At 54.2% G+C, this 15,349-nt stretch overlaps 1 protein-coding gene across 4 annotated transcripts in view; it reads right to left on the bottom strand.

The window, feature by feature from the left end:
• The window catches only part of VIPR1 (vasoactive intestinal peptide receptor 1), a 34,727-nt gene extending 20,366 nt beyond the window's left edge, over positions 1-14,361 (bottom strand). For 3 of the 4 annotated variants that reach the window (XM_028843435.2, XM_077990998.1, XM_015131181.3), the window contains exons 1-2: positions 14,173-14,343; positions 3,138-3,243 (exon numbers count right to left, since the gene is read on the bottom strand). In XM_028843435.2, the coding sequence (XP_028699268.1) occupies positions 3,138-3,243; positions 14,173-14,250 (184 nt within the window). In that variant the 5' untranslated portion in view covers positions 14,251-14,343. 4 annotated transcript variants of the gene reach the window in all.
• Positions 14,362-15,349: the final 988 nt, after the last annotated feature.

Genomic DNA, 15,349 nt, shown 5'->3' with positions numbered 1-15,349 from the left:
TCTTCCATTCTGGGCCAGCCTCTCTGAAAGCCGAGTAGGGGCACTTCAGGTCAGTCAAACCCTGCTGGGGGTTCCAGACCCTGTTAAGAATATCAGCAAACACTCATATAACCTTTGCATGTGCCAGGCACTGTTCTAACCTCTTTGGATGAATGACTTATTTAACGCTTCCATTTCACAGATGAGGAAACAGAGGCACAGCGTGATTGGACAACCAGCTCAAGGTTATGTTGCTGGTAAGTGGTACAGTATATTCACATGTTCCCACTCCTCTCGGTCGGAAGGGCTGTCATTTCTCTGGGAATTTTGCCGCTGCTGGACTTTGTTTACCCCTCTCTGACAGTGCTGGGCACGCCCTGTTATGCAGACTGGCTATTGTGTCTGGGTGCCTGCCAGACTTTGGGCTCTCTAAACCTCCGGCGGCCAGCACAGGCTGGGGAGTGAATCCGGGGCTGGGTCTCTGGCCTTGAGTTCTGCTTCACTGTGGTGGGACAGAAGAGAGGAAACCAGGCCCTGCCCTTGGGAGGCCACACTTGGCCTCAAGGAATCTTAGCATGACCAAGGCTGGGCTGTGAACTAGTGCTGGGGTGAGGGCAGCCAGCAGGGCAGGGAAGCAGGACGAGAGGCTAATATGAGGGACATGGTTGGGGAAGCAGGGGACGGGGTGACAGCCATGAATATACTTGGTACCTGGAATGGCCTGTTGTCCTGGGCTAGGCAATGGGAATATTTCCTGTGTGCCTGCCCTAATGAGGCCCCGCAGGTCCCATCACACATGTCACCAGGCCTATAGAAATACAGGGCCCAGGCTGGCTGTGTGTGCCCACAGGTGGGGCTGTGCCCCCACCAGGAAAGCCCAACCCAGAGCTTGGGGTAAGGGTTGGTGAGGCAAGGTGAGGTGGGGTCTCTGCTGTGTCATTCTGTAGACTTGTGTGCACACAGAGATACACACACTGATGTGTACATGCCAGTACACAGAACACCAGGCACACATGCAAACATGCACACATGTACACTTACCTGAACACAGGCAACAGACACAAGCAAATGGGCACAGAGAGACACACAACTCACAGAGACATACATTCAGAGAGACAGACATGTCTGGGTGTACCACTGACACTCACACTGATAGACATACAAGCCACACAGAGACACAGCACACTGGGCAGACACACCTAGGCATGTCCACAGATGGCATGTGCCCATGCTTAAATAGACACACACTTCTGACTCACAAAGATACTCAGTCAGACACAGAGCTATAGACCCCAGAGGCAAGACGCAGCTCCAGACAGACATGGGCCAGGAGTACATACCTAGATGTGCATGAACACGCACAGAGCCCTACACAAGGCCACAGGCAGACTCATGGCCACAACCTATGCCCGCCCTTCTCTGCATCCCAGCCTGGCTGCTGGTGACAGGGTGTTGGCACCCAACGGGAACGCTGTGCCAGCAGTGACCTCATCGGAATCACGAGGGTGGCCTACCCCTCGGCATGGGAGGTGCGCAGTGGAGTCTAGAGTCCGGGCCTCTCGGGGCTGCCTATGATCCCACCGTTGGGGCCTGCCAAAGCCTATCTGCACCTGGTCCTGGCTCCCTGCACTGGTGGAGTGGGGTGGGGCCTGTAGGTAGTGGGCAGGCCCAGCCACCCCTGGACCCATGCCTCAGTCTCTGGGCCCTAGAGTCAAGGGGTTGTCCTGCTTTGAGATCAGGGTAGGCAAAGCCCATCTGTGAGGCTACACTTACTCACTGACAGAGCAGGAGGCAGACAGCCTGGACACCAGGGCCAAGAAGAGGGACCTGGAAGGGGTTACATAACTGTCAGCTTTAGAAGGTGGAAGGGGAACTAGGGAGCCAGGAAGATGTAAAGATGCTCCCTGCTCCTGAGCAAGGCTGTTACATAAGTGTAAGCTCAGCCTCAGGGAGATAGCCTGGGATGGAGGCCCAGAATGAGCCCAGCCATCTCACTGCCTCCAGCCCAGACGTGCCAGGCTGCTGTCCCTGGCAGTAAGACTTGAACCTGCCATCCATGCCCCATTCCCCATAGGAAGTCTGCCTCAGTGCCTCCCACCTTTCCAGACTCTCCGTTTCTCCAAACCTGCTCACCCCTCCAAGTCTGGTTCAAGTGGTACCAAATAATTCCACCCATTCTTACCTGGAGCTGCTGAGCCAAAAAGAGGGTGCTGTCATCTGTCCTGATAGCCCTGCTGTCCAGTCTAGGTAGCTGGGCACCACCCTTCACACTGCCAGGTGGAGCTCTCCCAGCCCCCTGAGGAAGAGTGGCTGGGCCTCTGGGGCTGACCTTGACTGGTCTCATCAACCAAATAATGAGCTGATGGTTCATCTGGTCACTAAGGGTGGGTTGGGATGGAGAAGCCAGTGTGTGCACCTGTATGTGTATGCTTAGGGGCTGGGCACGTGTGTATGTGTGTGTATGTGTGTGGCGTCACTATCGGTCCTCTGGGTGTGGCAGAGGCAGAGCCTGGGGTTGAGAGGGAGGAGTGAGCCTAAGTTTCCAGGCTGAGTGTTGGCTGTGGTGAGTATTCCACATCTGTCCAGACAAAACTTATGCCCTTTCTTGCTCTGGACCCCTAAGATGGCTTTGAGCTTCCATGCGGTCCCTGTGGGGGTCACATATTGTGACTGAATGTCCCTCTTCTTCCTTTGAGATGCTAACAGTACAATGTTATAATCCTGGAGTATGGTATTATGGGGCTAGTTCTCCCCATGTCAGCTCCTGGGTGTCCTGGAACCTGCCTACCCTCATTGGTCACAGGTCCCCCACCACGCAGCATGCTGGGCCTTGTGTCCCGGGTGGGCTGGCTGCCATGGAGATCTTCACTTTTCCTGGAGAAGAGGGATAGGGACCCCCAGAGGCAGAGTTGGCTCCATGTACTTTTCAGAACCCCGATTTAGTATGTCCTCCTCAGCTGCAGCTGGGAGCTCCCCAGACCTGGGGTGGGAATGTGGAAGCCTGTTAGCCCCTTTCTTCTTCCATCTGGCTCCCCAGCCGCTCCTCACCATCATCCAACAAATGTGGAACGAACGTGACTTGGATCTCAGCTCGAGACATGAGGAATCGTGGACTCCCTGGGGGCATGCAGCCCCCCCTCTGCCCATGGGAGCCTCACCTGTTGTCTCATTCTCCAGCTGGGCCTCCTCCAGGCACTGCTTGTGCTGCACCTCGATCATCTGCACATAGTCACACTCCTCCTGCAGCCTGGCTGCCTGGCCGCCCTGGGGACAAAGACAGGGAGGGCCCATCAGCCTTGTTCATAGACTCGGGAGCACCAGGCCCAGTCTCTGGATGCACCTGCCCTCTCCCTGGAAGAGATCCAAGTTCCATATGGAACCCCAATACCAACCCCAGACTGAAACCTGAACCTGACTCCAACCTGTTGTCCATTGCCCCCAAACCTGAGTCGGCCCTGAGGACCCTGCCACAGCTTCTTGATGGCTCCCCCAATAGTGCTGCAGCTATAACTGCTTTGTCTCTTTGTGGGTGGCACAACTCCAGATGGTGGCAAGAGGGCCTCCCCTTAGAGGCCTGAGCTGGCCCTCTGGACTCTGCCACTCTCCAGCTTGGCTTGAGTCTGTCCCTGTCTCGGTCTCCCTGATGAGTGGGGCCAGCTCGTGCTATTACTCTGTTATGTGGAATTGGATCCTGGCCTCTGGTTTCCACTGCCAGCCCCAGGAAGAATCCAGGAGTCTAGCTGTATTTTCCAGCTGCTGTCATTCCAGGATTCTGTGCTCAGTCCCCTGGGTCACCAGGCTAGGAAGGGGACTCTAGCCTTCCTTGCCCAGACCTCACCTGTCTCCTTTTTAGTTTCTAAATAATTCAAGCTATACCAGATCTACTGAGGGTAGGGAGGTTTAAGGAAGTAAGAGAGCACCTCTAGGATCCCACCAGGCCTCCCCTGCCTCTGGAAAGTGAAGAGAAGGGATGGAAAAGCCCAAGCTTCTCCCCTGCCCCTCCCTGTACCCTGGCCAGGGATCAGGGGTGGGTCAGACCATGGTGACTGGGGACACTGACCTTGTGGAAGACATGTGAGTGGGGGTGATGGCTGTCTGGGAACAGCCAGAAAAATGTAGGTCTTGGGAGCTCTTAGATGGGCTAGGGTGGGTGAAGGCCTCCATGGAGGAAGCGTTGGGCTGGCAGCAGCTTCTGCGTCTTTGGCTTTAGAAAAGTGGCTGCTGGCCCCGGCAACCCCACACCAGTTTCCTCATCTCTGCCTGGGGAGAATGTTGGTTTCCACCAGGGCCATAGGAGAGAGTCCAGCAAGACCACTCCAGAGTCGGACATTCTCAGTGTCTCCTCCAACTTGTCCCTCCCACCCTGGGACAGGATTCTTACCTCCCTGGGCCTCAGTTTCTCTGTAGGCTACATGGGCCTCAACCACCTCCCCTGCTGACTTAGAGATTTCTTGAAGTGGGTCTGTGGGAAGAGCATAGGTAGGGGACCTTCCTTTAAGGAGGTCCCTCCTGGCCTGCAGGCACCAAAGTGCTTAGTACTTTGACCATTGTTTTAAGTAAATCAGCTCCATTTACTGGGATGTGCATCCCAGCTGGCAGCCAGCAATCCTTTGCTGTGGAGGGAGAGGGGTCCAAGCTGAAGCTGAACAACTCAGTGCCTAAGAGGCTGTACAGCCAAGTCCCTTCCACCCCAAACAGCTCTCTCATTCCTGTTGAGGGCTCTCTGGTAGAGCTTCTGTCTCACAGGTCACCTGAAGGCCAACACTCCCAGAAGCAGCTAGCACCATGGTTGACCTCGTCCAGGTCCAGGGAAGGCCTCCCTCTTCAAGACTCCTTTAGATTTCCCCAGAATCCAGACCTCACCTGTGTTGCCCTGAAAGCTGCACAGTGAACATGAGCTCCATCTTGCACCTTTACCAGCCAACCGGGGTAAAGACATTAGCTGGTAAGTCATTTAAAACGTATTGAAAGTAACACAGTTGTGTGATGGAGCATGATACAGTTATTCGTATAACTGTTAAAAGACAGGAGGCTTCAAGGAAACTGTGTCTGTGGTTCCTCTTTGGGGTCATGTGCTTCCTCTCTTTTCCATAAGGGTTACTCAGGCTGAAATGCTGAAGACACTCTGTCTCAAGGGATTTGTGGCTGGTTCATCCTCAAGTATAGGGGGAAGAGTGGCCAGGTAGATCTCAGAGGTGGCTTCTGGAAGAGGAACCTGGGTACCGGCCACCCTGCCTTGTATCCCATCATTGGTCTGTCTTGCCTGTCTTGGAGCACATTTCTCACCAAGGTACCATCCCAACCCCATTTCCCACCAGCAATAGGGTTCATTCTACTTTCTGGCCCCTTTCCAGCCTCTCCTGATTCTCCTGTCCATTCTCACCTCTCATGACACTGTAACCTGAAAACAGGATGGATGTTAGTGGACATTTATTGTTTCTGCCTTCCACCATCTTTTGCTCTCTTCTGATGCCATGTTCTCCTCTGTGTCTAGGAAACAACCTCCTTCCCTACCTCTAGTTCATGGAGTGCTGATGAACTCTCTTCCAGGGGATTGACATGTGACCAAGGCTTAAGTCAATCAGAGCATTCCTGGCCACAGTGCCTGACACATAGCCCGAGTCAGGCTACTCAGAGCCGGGAGGCTCACTCCTGGGACTTTGGATTAAGTGATTAAGCAAGTGAATTTGCTTTTTCCCACTGGACTGGAAACCTTAAAGGAAGCAAGGGCTCAAGCTTCTGCTGTCTTCTTGTTGACAAGTGGAACACAGGGATGAAAACTACACAGCTGAAGGCAGAATAGACAGATGGAGAAAAATCAGATTCTCTTAATATTGTCTGGGTCTGTGAATGCAGCCATACCTGAAACCAGCCCTACTGCTAGCAACATGAGCTGATGCCTTGCCTTCATAGCTTGGCTCAGTTGAGTTTTCTGTTGGTCGCTGTAAACAAAAGTGTCCAGCCTTGCCCTCTGAGGGCAGGACAACGGACGCCCTCACTTTCTGGGCCATCTTAAGCCAGGACTGTGGCCATGTAGTTTGCCAAGAAATATTTGTTTCTCAATCACCATGGGTGCCTAGGATTTCCGGCAGCTTTGGCTTGCAACTCTCTGAGGGTGGAAGAGTGTTGGGTCAATTTCTCCAGCCAACTCTGCTCCCTCAGCTGCACAGACACAGAGCCTTTCCTTAGAGGCAGTTTGGAGAGAAAGGAGGGGTGGGTACTGAAGCCTGTGGTGTTTATGAAAAAGTGGGTGTGGTCTGGAAGATGAGCTCTCTCTTTGTCACAATTTAGTTTAGTGTTGAGCCCTATCTGGGGAGGGGTAGAGGAAATGGAGACCCAAAGAGGGACCTGAGGTCACCCAGCAAATGCGCATTCCCAGATGGGACCTAAGTCTCTGACTGCTGGTCTGGACTGCATCAGTCCTTCTCCACAGCCTCGCCTTGGGTCCTCTGGTCAACCATTGCCCTTTGAGGGACCGGGCCAGGGCAGCTCCCTCTAGTCCTTATCACTGAGGAATTCAGGCAGACTTTGGACTTCCTCTCCCACTTACTTATTTCCCTATTCTAAACATCCTCATTATCCCTCTGGACTTCAGGCATACAGAGAGAGTTGAAAAATTCCCTGGCTGAATATAGCCAAGCCTACTGATCTTGGGGAAGTGTTCCAGGGTGGGATATAGCTAGAGTCTGGGCTTCCTACAGAATAGGTATGCTGTACTCATTCTGTAGAGGTAGGTCATGGAGGATGTGCGAGTTAGACAATTAGAAGTGGAGTAAGAGCACCCCAGAAAGTAGAGCAGCGTGTGTGCAAGCATGGAGGCATGAAAATGCCTAATACATGCAAGGTTGCGAGAAGCCTGGTGTAGCTGCAGCAAGGAGTTCCAGGGGCATCGGGAGACAAGTTGAGAGATGTAGACTGGGGTAGGATTGGGAAGGGCCTGGAATGCCAGTTTTCAATGTGAGCTTTCACTCCTAGGCCATGGGGGCCAACAGATACTTGAACTAGGAGACTGAGGATGGAGGATGCACATTTTACAAAGATTCCTCAGGTTGCAGGTGGTGGGGCTGAAAGCTATTGCACCAGTCCTAGGCAGGAACTAATGAAGCCTGGGCAGGACAGTGGATACAGAGAAGAGGGGGCATAGAGAGGAGGGGGCAGGTGGAATGAACAAGACTTGGTTAGTTCCTGTCTCCAACTAGACTCAGGATTCTCCTGCCAACTCCCTGTCATTCACCTCCCACATCCAGCTAACACCATGGCAGAGGACAGAAGAAGATCAGGATGGAAGAGATGCTGTGGACTTCTTCAGTCTTGCCTGGGTTCCTTCTGGGCTTAGGAACTCCTGTCCTAAAGAAGGTGCTGAGAGCCCAGCCTGGCCCAAAACTCTCTAGCCTCAGCTCAACTGCAGGGTCAGGCTGTCTTTAAGCTTACTTTTTGGAGCTCAGTCCGGCACAGGAATTGGTGAGGGGCTAGAGAGAAAGCCCTGCTTTTGCCTCTCCATGTGGGGTTCTCTGATATCTGGAGCAAAGGCTAGGTGTGGTGATGGGGGTATGGGTGAAGATGCTGGGAGTTGTAGCTGTTAGATGCAAGGGGCTCTGAAAGACAGGGTGGGCCACGCTCAGGTTCGTAGGCCACGTTCAATCTCCTCAAGGGAAGCCTGAGACCACAGCTACTGCCTCGAATCAGAAGCCCCAGCCTCATCATCTGGGGCCAGGGAACTAGGGCAGGAGGAGCCAAGTAGCGCAGCAGGAAGCATGAGTCCCTCTGAGGAGCAGCTGGTCTCTGAGAAGAGCACAAAATGCAGCAGGCTGGATAAGGTGAAGCAGGAGAAAAAACTATCTGCAAATTACCAAGCGTGCGGAGCCTCCATGGATGATTTGTGCTTCTGAGGTTTGTCAAGAGGGCTATTTTACTTTTTTCCTGCCTGCAACTGTTAATGGAGGCAGGGGAATGGGAATTAGAGGACAGGGGGCTCAGGAGTGGTTCCATTTACCCTCTCCCCCAAGACCCCAGCCCTTTACAGAAACCATCTCATATCGCATGACTTATTTGCTCTACTCCCCCAGCCCCCTGCTGAAATCATGGGGTAAAAAAGAGACACGAGGGAATGGAGGAGCCAGAGAGAAAGCAGTGTGATCACAGGCACACAGGACAGCAGCCCAGCTTCCCATCCTTGCTGGCTTTTGCATGTGAGTGGGCGAGGACGTGCAGACCTTGTAGTTGGGAGGCAAGAAGGGAGAGAGGAGAGAAAAGGTGGGAGGAGGAAAGGGCAGGAAAGGAGCAGGTAAAGGACATACAAAAGTAAGTTGGATCATGGGATCCAGGAGTCACAAAAGAGAGGAGAAACATGCTCCCAGCTTTGCAGAAAGCGCTAAAGGAAGTCAAAATAAGACTTCCCCTCACTGTGGAGCAGCCTGCTAGGGTGATGGGAGTGTGCAATAGTTTGACCTGGGCAGTGGTGACACAGGTGTACACATATGTCACAATTCACTGAGCTGTCAATTCAGATTTGTGCATTTTACTAATTTAAAAAATATCTAAAGTGCCAGCACAGCATGGACATGCCATAGCTCACCCTGGAAGTAGTCGCCCCTCTTCATGAGGTGGCAGAGCCTAGTTCAGACCACAGGTTCTAGAATGAGACTGTCTGCCGCTTCCTGTCTGGATGACTTGGGCAATTTACTCAACCTCATCTATAAAATGGGGACAACAACAATACCACCTACTTCTAGAATTGGGGTTGAGGGTCACATGTAAAAGACACCAGCCAGGCACCAGGAGCATTAGCAGTGACTGTCAAAGCTCTAGTCGTCCTCATGCCAGGCTGCCCCTGCCGTCCACACCCAAGCCTAGCCACAGCTGTAGTGCCTTGCATAACCCCAGGCAGGCTGAAGTACCTACCCACTGACAAGTGCCAGCCACACCCACCAGAAGTCTCGAGTCTGCCAGTTAGCTTCGCCCTGTACTGATTTCTCTTCTCTTCCTTGTATCTTTACATCCCTTTGCCAACAGCTCAAAGCCTCCCCGCTGCAAATTCATTTTTTTTTTTTTTTTGCCAGCCTCACTTCCTCTTGGGGAAGGCTGAACTCTGGTAGAAGAGGAGAATGAGAACTGCTATGTGAGGGTTGATGGGGTTGGGGAGGAAGAGGGGGAGACAGAGGGATACAGGATTGTGCTCGGGAGAAGAAGAACTTTCCACATCTCAGAGTGATACCAAGACAAGGGCTCTCATAATTAGCAGAACCCGAGCACAGACATTTAGCTTGTTCCCATCTAAGGGTTCTTCTTGGAAGGTTTCTTTCGGGGGCATGAAGCCTTTATTTGCAGAGGAACACAGGCTAAGCATTTAGTTTAAATCCTCTGCTGCTTGTTTGTGATCCTGGCCACACCTAGGAAACTGAGTTTGCAGGACTCAGCTTATAAACACAGTGCCTGTGGGTGACATTGGTGTTGGAGCCACCTGCAGAGGGCTGGACTCCAGCACAGGCAGCCACAAGGCTATGAGTCCTTAGTACATGGAGGTTGGTTGGTGACCTCTTCCCCCTCCTCTGGTGACCTGCTGTGCAGGAAGAACTTGTTTTGAAGTTAGGTAGTAGGAGGCACTTCCTGAGAGATAATAAGCAGCATGAGATGGGCTGCATGAAAAGACTAGGTCCTGCCCAGTGGAGCCCAGCCTGACTCTCACTGCCAAGGCACCTGGCTTTCTCCCTTCCAGCTCGCTGGACAGTCCTGTCAGACGCAGACATGAAACTCCGGCGAGAAGACCAAGCCCTGGATAATATCACCACTCGTCCTGTGGCGCTTCATTACATTCCAGCTGGGGATATTTGAAAAATATTAAGCAATTCCTGTCAATTTTGTTAGGTGTAATGACAGTATGATAGTTATATAGAAGAGTGTCCTTTGGTTTTAGAGATGCGTTCTGAAATGATTTGGGGTAAAAGGTCAGGAAGTTTATAATTTACTTTAAAATACTTCAGCTCAAAAGCAAATGAAGCATATATTACTTGTTAGATGTTAACAATAGTCAAACCTCGGAATTGGGTATTTGCGCTTTCATTATAATATTCTCTCTGCTTGTTTATAAATTTTCACCAAAAAAGTAAAAATTTGAAACACTATACACGTGGTGGAGAGATTAAAATGCTTTTTCTTCTTCAGAAATAATTCTAAGGGGCCAGGCACGGTGGCTCAGGCCTGTAATTCCTAGCACTTTGGGAGGCTGAGGCAGGCAGATCACCTGAAGCCAGGAGTTCGAGAGCAGCCTGGCCAACATGGCGAAACCCTGTCTCTACTAAAAATACAAAAATTAGCCAGGCGTGGTGGCGGGAGCCTGTAATCTCATCTCCTAGGGAGGTTGAGGCAGGAGAATCGCTTAAACCCGGAAGCTGGAGGTTACAGTGAGCCAAGATCACACCACCACACTCCAGCCTGGGTGACAGAGCAAGACTCCATCTCAAAAAGGAAAAAAGAAAAGAAAAGAAAAGAAATACTTCTAAGTTATGTGAGAGAGTTTGTACATACTGACATTTTCAATAGGTACAATAAAAATCATTTTGTATTGGAAGTCAAATAGGGTAAGGCAGAATCTGGGGGTTGAACAGAAGGGGTTAAGAAAGGGACTAGGCTTTGCATAGTCCCCAGGCCCCATTTCCTGCTCCATGGCCAAAGGGGCCACAGTGAAGGGTCCAGCAATGGCAGAGTTGTGGCAGGTAGAGGTTAGCGCCCCTACCCTTGTCTCATGGCCCATGTTGGACTTCCACTGAGGCTGTCCACGGTGTGAAGGCCCATCTGCTCTGAGAGGCCCCATTGCCTACCTAGGCCTGGAGCCTTACCCCCAAAATGTTTTGGCCACCTCATGAGGACACCTCCCCTAAGCCCAGGACTCCTGCCTGCCCTGGGAACCCCTGGGCAGATGAGGGCCAGAAATAGCTGTATAAGGTTCCACAGGGCTCCCAAGCTGGGGACGGAGGAGAAGGGATGACGGTCACACAGTTCACATAGCCACCTTCACAGGTTTTACCTCCTTCAGAGCTCACAGAAGTCCTGCCTGAAAGACAAACTCCATTTCACAGAGACCCTGGTGCTCCAGGGGTAGATTATATCCCACTCAGGAGGCAGAGTTGGCTCTAGCCCAACCCTCTCCTCCTGCTTCTCCTGCACACTAGGCCGAGGCCTCTCACCTTCCCTTTTGTGGTGAGGACCCTGAGGCCCTTCCACAGAGGTTAAAGATGTTCCCAAGGTCAAGCCATTGCCATGGAGTGGAGTGAGGACCAGCTCTCCTGTCCCCAGCCTGGGCTCCCCAAGGATGCCCTACAAACCTCAGAGAAGGCCTAGTCTTAGTGCACCAGGACCGGAGGGTGGAAACTTTCAAAGGGGCTTGCTTTTCCAGCATGGTACCCTGGGAGCCCTGGCCAGGCCTCACTGAGGTGGTAACCTCACTTGAGAAGGAACCTGACCCAGATGCAGCCATGTTTTCCAAAGCTCATAGGGTGGCCTGCTGGGGGCCAAGAGGGCCTGGGCAGCTGTGGTCAGCCTCTGGAGAGGGTAGAGTCAGGTGGTGGGGGCAGCAGGATGCCGGTGGCAGGGCGAGGCCTTCAGGAGCTGGTGGCCACTAATCAACCTCAGAGTAGGGGAGAAGCCAAGCCTCTCCCAGCTCCTGGGACTCCTCCTTCTGGGGCCAGGCCCATTGGTCCTGTCAACAGAGGCTGTTTTATGGTTTAGGGTGAAAGATTGGCTCATCTGGTCAAACTCTTCAGAGAACCGTCCTGCTTCTTCCAGGGAGCCTCCACTGACTGTTCCTCTCAGCAACCCCTCCCCCGGTTCTAGGAGACTGTACCCCACATCCATCTGGGCCCTTCCTCCTATGTCACTGGGTCTGGTCTCCCACACCAGATAGAGGATTTTCCCAGGAGGAGGCCTATGACTCTCCTCCCCCAGCCTTGTGCTGGGCATTGCCCTGAGCAGCTCTGCTTCTGGATGAGGAGTCCCTGTGCCTGCTGTCTGGGGGGCAGGGGCACTGGAAGGCTTGACAGGTGACCTTGGGGCAGACTTCCTCCTCTGAGACACTGGAGGTTTTCTTTCCTTTTTTTTTTTTTTTTTTTTTTTTTTTTTTTTGCCTCCCTGTTCAGAGATTTCCCCTTTCCAGGCTGAAGTCAGGGCACCATAAACAGGAGTGATAAGGCCTTGGGCCTTCAACCTGAACTTTGCAGCTGCCATTTTATGACTCTGATAACTCCTGGCACCCCCCCCCAACCCCTGCAGTCACACTGAGTCCAGCTAGAGCAGCATTGCCTGGTGTCCATTCCATGAGGGAGCGATTGGTAGCTGGTGGGGAGGAAGGAGAAGCAAGGAGGGAAACAGGGACCCCTCACTCCAGCCTGCCCTCACCCAGTCCTGGTTGAGTCCCTTCTCCTCTCTCTGTGGACCCAGCTCCTGCACTGGACTTAAGGAATATGGGAATATAGAGACCCCAGCCCCTGACCTCATAGGATGGCCAGAATAGCCCAGCCTGGGAGGTGGGTAGGGCTGAAGGGTGGAGTTAGAGGGGGAAGGGTCGAGTTGCTTGGAGCAATCAGGGAAGGCTGTCTGGAGGAGGAGATAGAGTTGGGCACTAAACGAATAAGATGTGGAAAGACAGGGGGAGGGTAGGCATTAGAGGGAGGAGACAGATTTGGGCTGTCTCTGAAGTGTGAAGCAGAAGTGGCCTGATGTGAAAGGAGGCCTCTCTGAATCCACTCTGCCCCTGAGCTCAGAAGCCTCTCAGGATGGAGGAATGGGGTGTCAGCAGTGGTTCCAAGATCCCTGGCTCATCCAAGAAGAGTTTGAGTGGCTTGAACCCGGGGTTGGGAGGGCCAGAGGGTTGTTGGAGAGGCCTGGAGGCTTCATGCAAGTTGTGCCAGAGCTGTGGCCTCTGGGACAGAGTTTGGTGAGACTTTGAGTGCTCAAGAGGTTGGTCTCATGGCTGTCATGGGTGGAGGTGAGGCTCCTGCCAATTGTCAGAGGTCTGCTCCTAGGACAGGCAATGAGCTTCCTGTTCCCAGGGTGCTCAAGACATTAGCTAGATGGAAACACAGAGATTCCTGCTCTGGTGGAGGTGATGGTGAGGGAAATGATCATGGGAGAGAATGAACTAGATAATCAAGATTCCTCACCCTCGCCCAGCCAAATTGGAGTGGGCATTTAAGGCCCTACCTAAGCAGCAACTCTAGATTACTCAAGGTCTGGGGTAGGGAGAAAATCAACCTCTGTCTAGGTCTAACTGGTGGCAGACAGATGTGGCTCTTGTGTCTCTGGACCTCGCTTTGCACATCTGTAAAATGGGCTTCAGTAGACTCAATGAGCGCTGAGGTCTTCCCTGTTCTAGAGTGAGATGATCCATGCATCTCCTGCCTCAATCGGCGTCTGCCTCATGGCCCAGGTAAGCCATCCACAGATACACACATCACACCCACACATGGGGCACACGAGTACACATGTATCAAGGGCATACACATATCCACGTTGAGAGGAAGCAGAAGTGGGAGGAAGAGGGAGGCCACTGCTTGTTAGCTTTGGCTTCCTGCTCAGCTCTCTCCGTGCACAGGCCTGGCCCCTCCTGTTAACCACCCTTAGCCCCTCACTGCCCACCAGCTTCCACCTTGGGCTCTGGTACCTTTTTGCTCTGCTCAGTGGGAGGGCACAGGAAGGGATGTGCCTGTCACTCACCTGATCCCAAGAACCCCTTCTCAAATCCTGGGGCCCCCAGCACTGGTTCTGCTGCTAACACCTCCAGACCGTCACAGCACACAAGGACGGCCCTCACATCCTCCCTCTCACCTACGGTGTACCAAAGCTTTCATCTCAATCGGCCGCAGTACCTGACCCTGCTCCCACTGACTGCCCCACCCCACTGCTCATTGGCAACCACCACAAGGAAGGCAAGTCTGGGGCCCACTCTTCCCCACTTCCCCTCCATTGATGCTGTGCCTGCTCCCGGCTGCGCTGGGAGGGACTGGGCACGACCAATATCCCAGCCCTCGCGTCTAGGTTCGGTCTGGAGCGGTGGGAGGAGGCGAGACGAGGTGCTTGATGTCCCCTATTCTTCTTACACAGACACGCGCACGGATGGCCCGGCTCCCGCCGCCCCCCACCTCCCCCACCTCCCGCAACTCCCAGGCTGCCGGGACTCAGGGCGGCAGGGCGAACACTCACCACCGGCCCAAGGGCGCAGGCGAGGGCGCCTGCCAGCACGCATAGCCAGCGGGCGGGCAGCGGACTTGGCGGGCACATGGTCTGCCCTGAGCCCGCGGCGGGCGGCCCCGCGCGGGCAAAGAGCTGGCGGGCGGCGCACCAGGCGGGCGATGGCCGGGAGCCTGGCAGAGTGGCGCTGGCGCGGTGGCCCCAGAGCTAAGAGGCGCAGCTCAGGGCTGGGGGCGGGCCCCGGGGGCTCGTCTGACGGGCGGCGGGTCTAGCCAATGGATGGGTGGAGGCGGGGCCGCCGCGCAGGTATGGGGCGGGGCTGGGGCCCCCCTGCGAGTGAGGAAGCTCTGCTCTCCCTTTGCCAATCCCACACCTCGGTCTTCCGTCGTGAGACATTTATAGGCCTTCGCCCCTTAAGGCTTATCACCTGGGAATCTCGAGACCAGAACACGTCCCATCCTTCCATGCTCCCACCTCCGTACGCCCCCTCAGCCCCACCCCAGGGCGCTCCTCACGTCTACCCTCGGAGCCACCTCCTCCAGGAGGCCTCCCAGCCAGCCTCCCCATTTCCCACCTGTGCGCCTCGGAGGGCTCCTGTGCGCAAACCCGATTACGGGACATGAAGTGCCACTTATCTTCGCAGGCTGCGAGCTGAGGCCCAGCGTGTGACCTGGGGCCGACAGAGATCGGGTTGTTTGATCCGTTTTCAACAGCCCAGATTCGTCCTTCGCGCCGAAGAAGCCGGGCGAGAGGAAGCAAGGGCTCCAAAGAGGCCCGACTCTGGGTTCCTTGGTGTTCCCTACTCTCGGGTGACCTGACGGAGCGCGTTCAGAACCTGCTGGGTGCCCTGGCCCTTCAAGCCTCGGGGGACCTGCTCCAGAGAGGATGGGTTGTCCGCACCCTCGCAGGTCTCGACCAGGGCACCTCCCCAGGGAGGCTGGGCTGCAGCGCCCTCGCGTGGGGAGCGAGGTCTGCTCCCAGCCCGCGGGCCGGCTCAGCAGCTGACCTACAACGAACCACAGACCTCCTCCTCCTCCTGAATTCTCTATTTTACAGCTGGGGATACTGGGGTACTGGCCGCCTGCCTCTGGTGCTGAGATTCCAATGGGCGGCGGCTCGGCCGCCGGGTGACACCGGGCCAGCCCCTCCTCTCGTTTATTCTTCCCTGGAACGGGGAGCGGGGTCCCCA

Source organism: Macaca mulatta, chromosome 2 (assembly GCF_049350105.2).
Source record: "Macaca mulatta isolate MMU2019108-1 chromosome 2, T2T-MMU8v2.0, whole genome shotgun sequence".
Taxonomy (NCBI): Eukaryota; Metazoa; Chordata; class Mammalia; order Primates; family Cercopithecidae; genus Macaca; species Macaca mulatta.
Note: the sequence above shows the minus strand (reverse complement) of the source record. Positions and strands in the feature narration are given on the sequence as shown.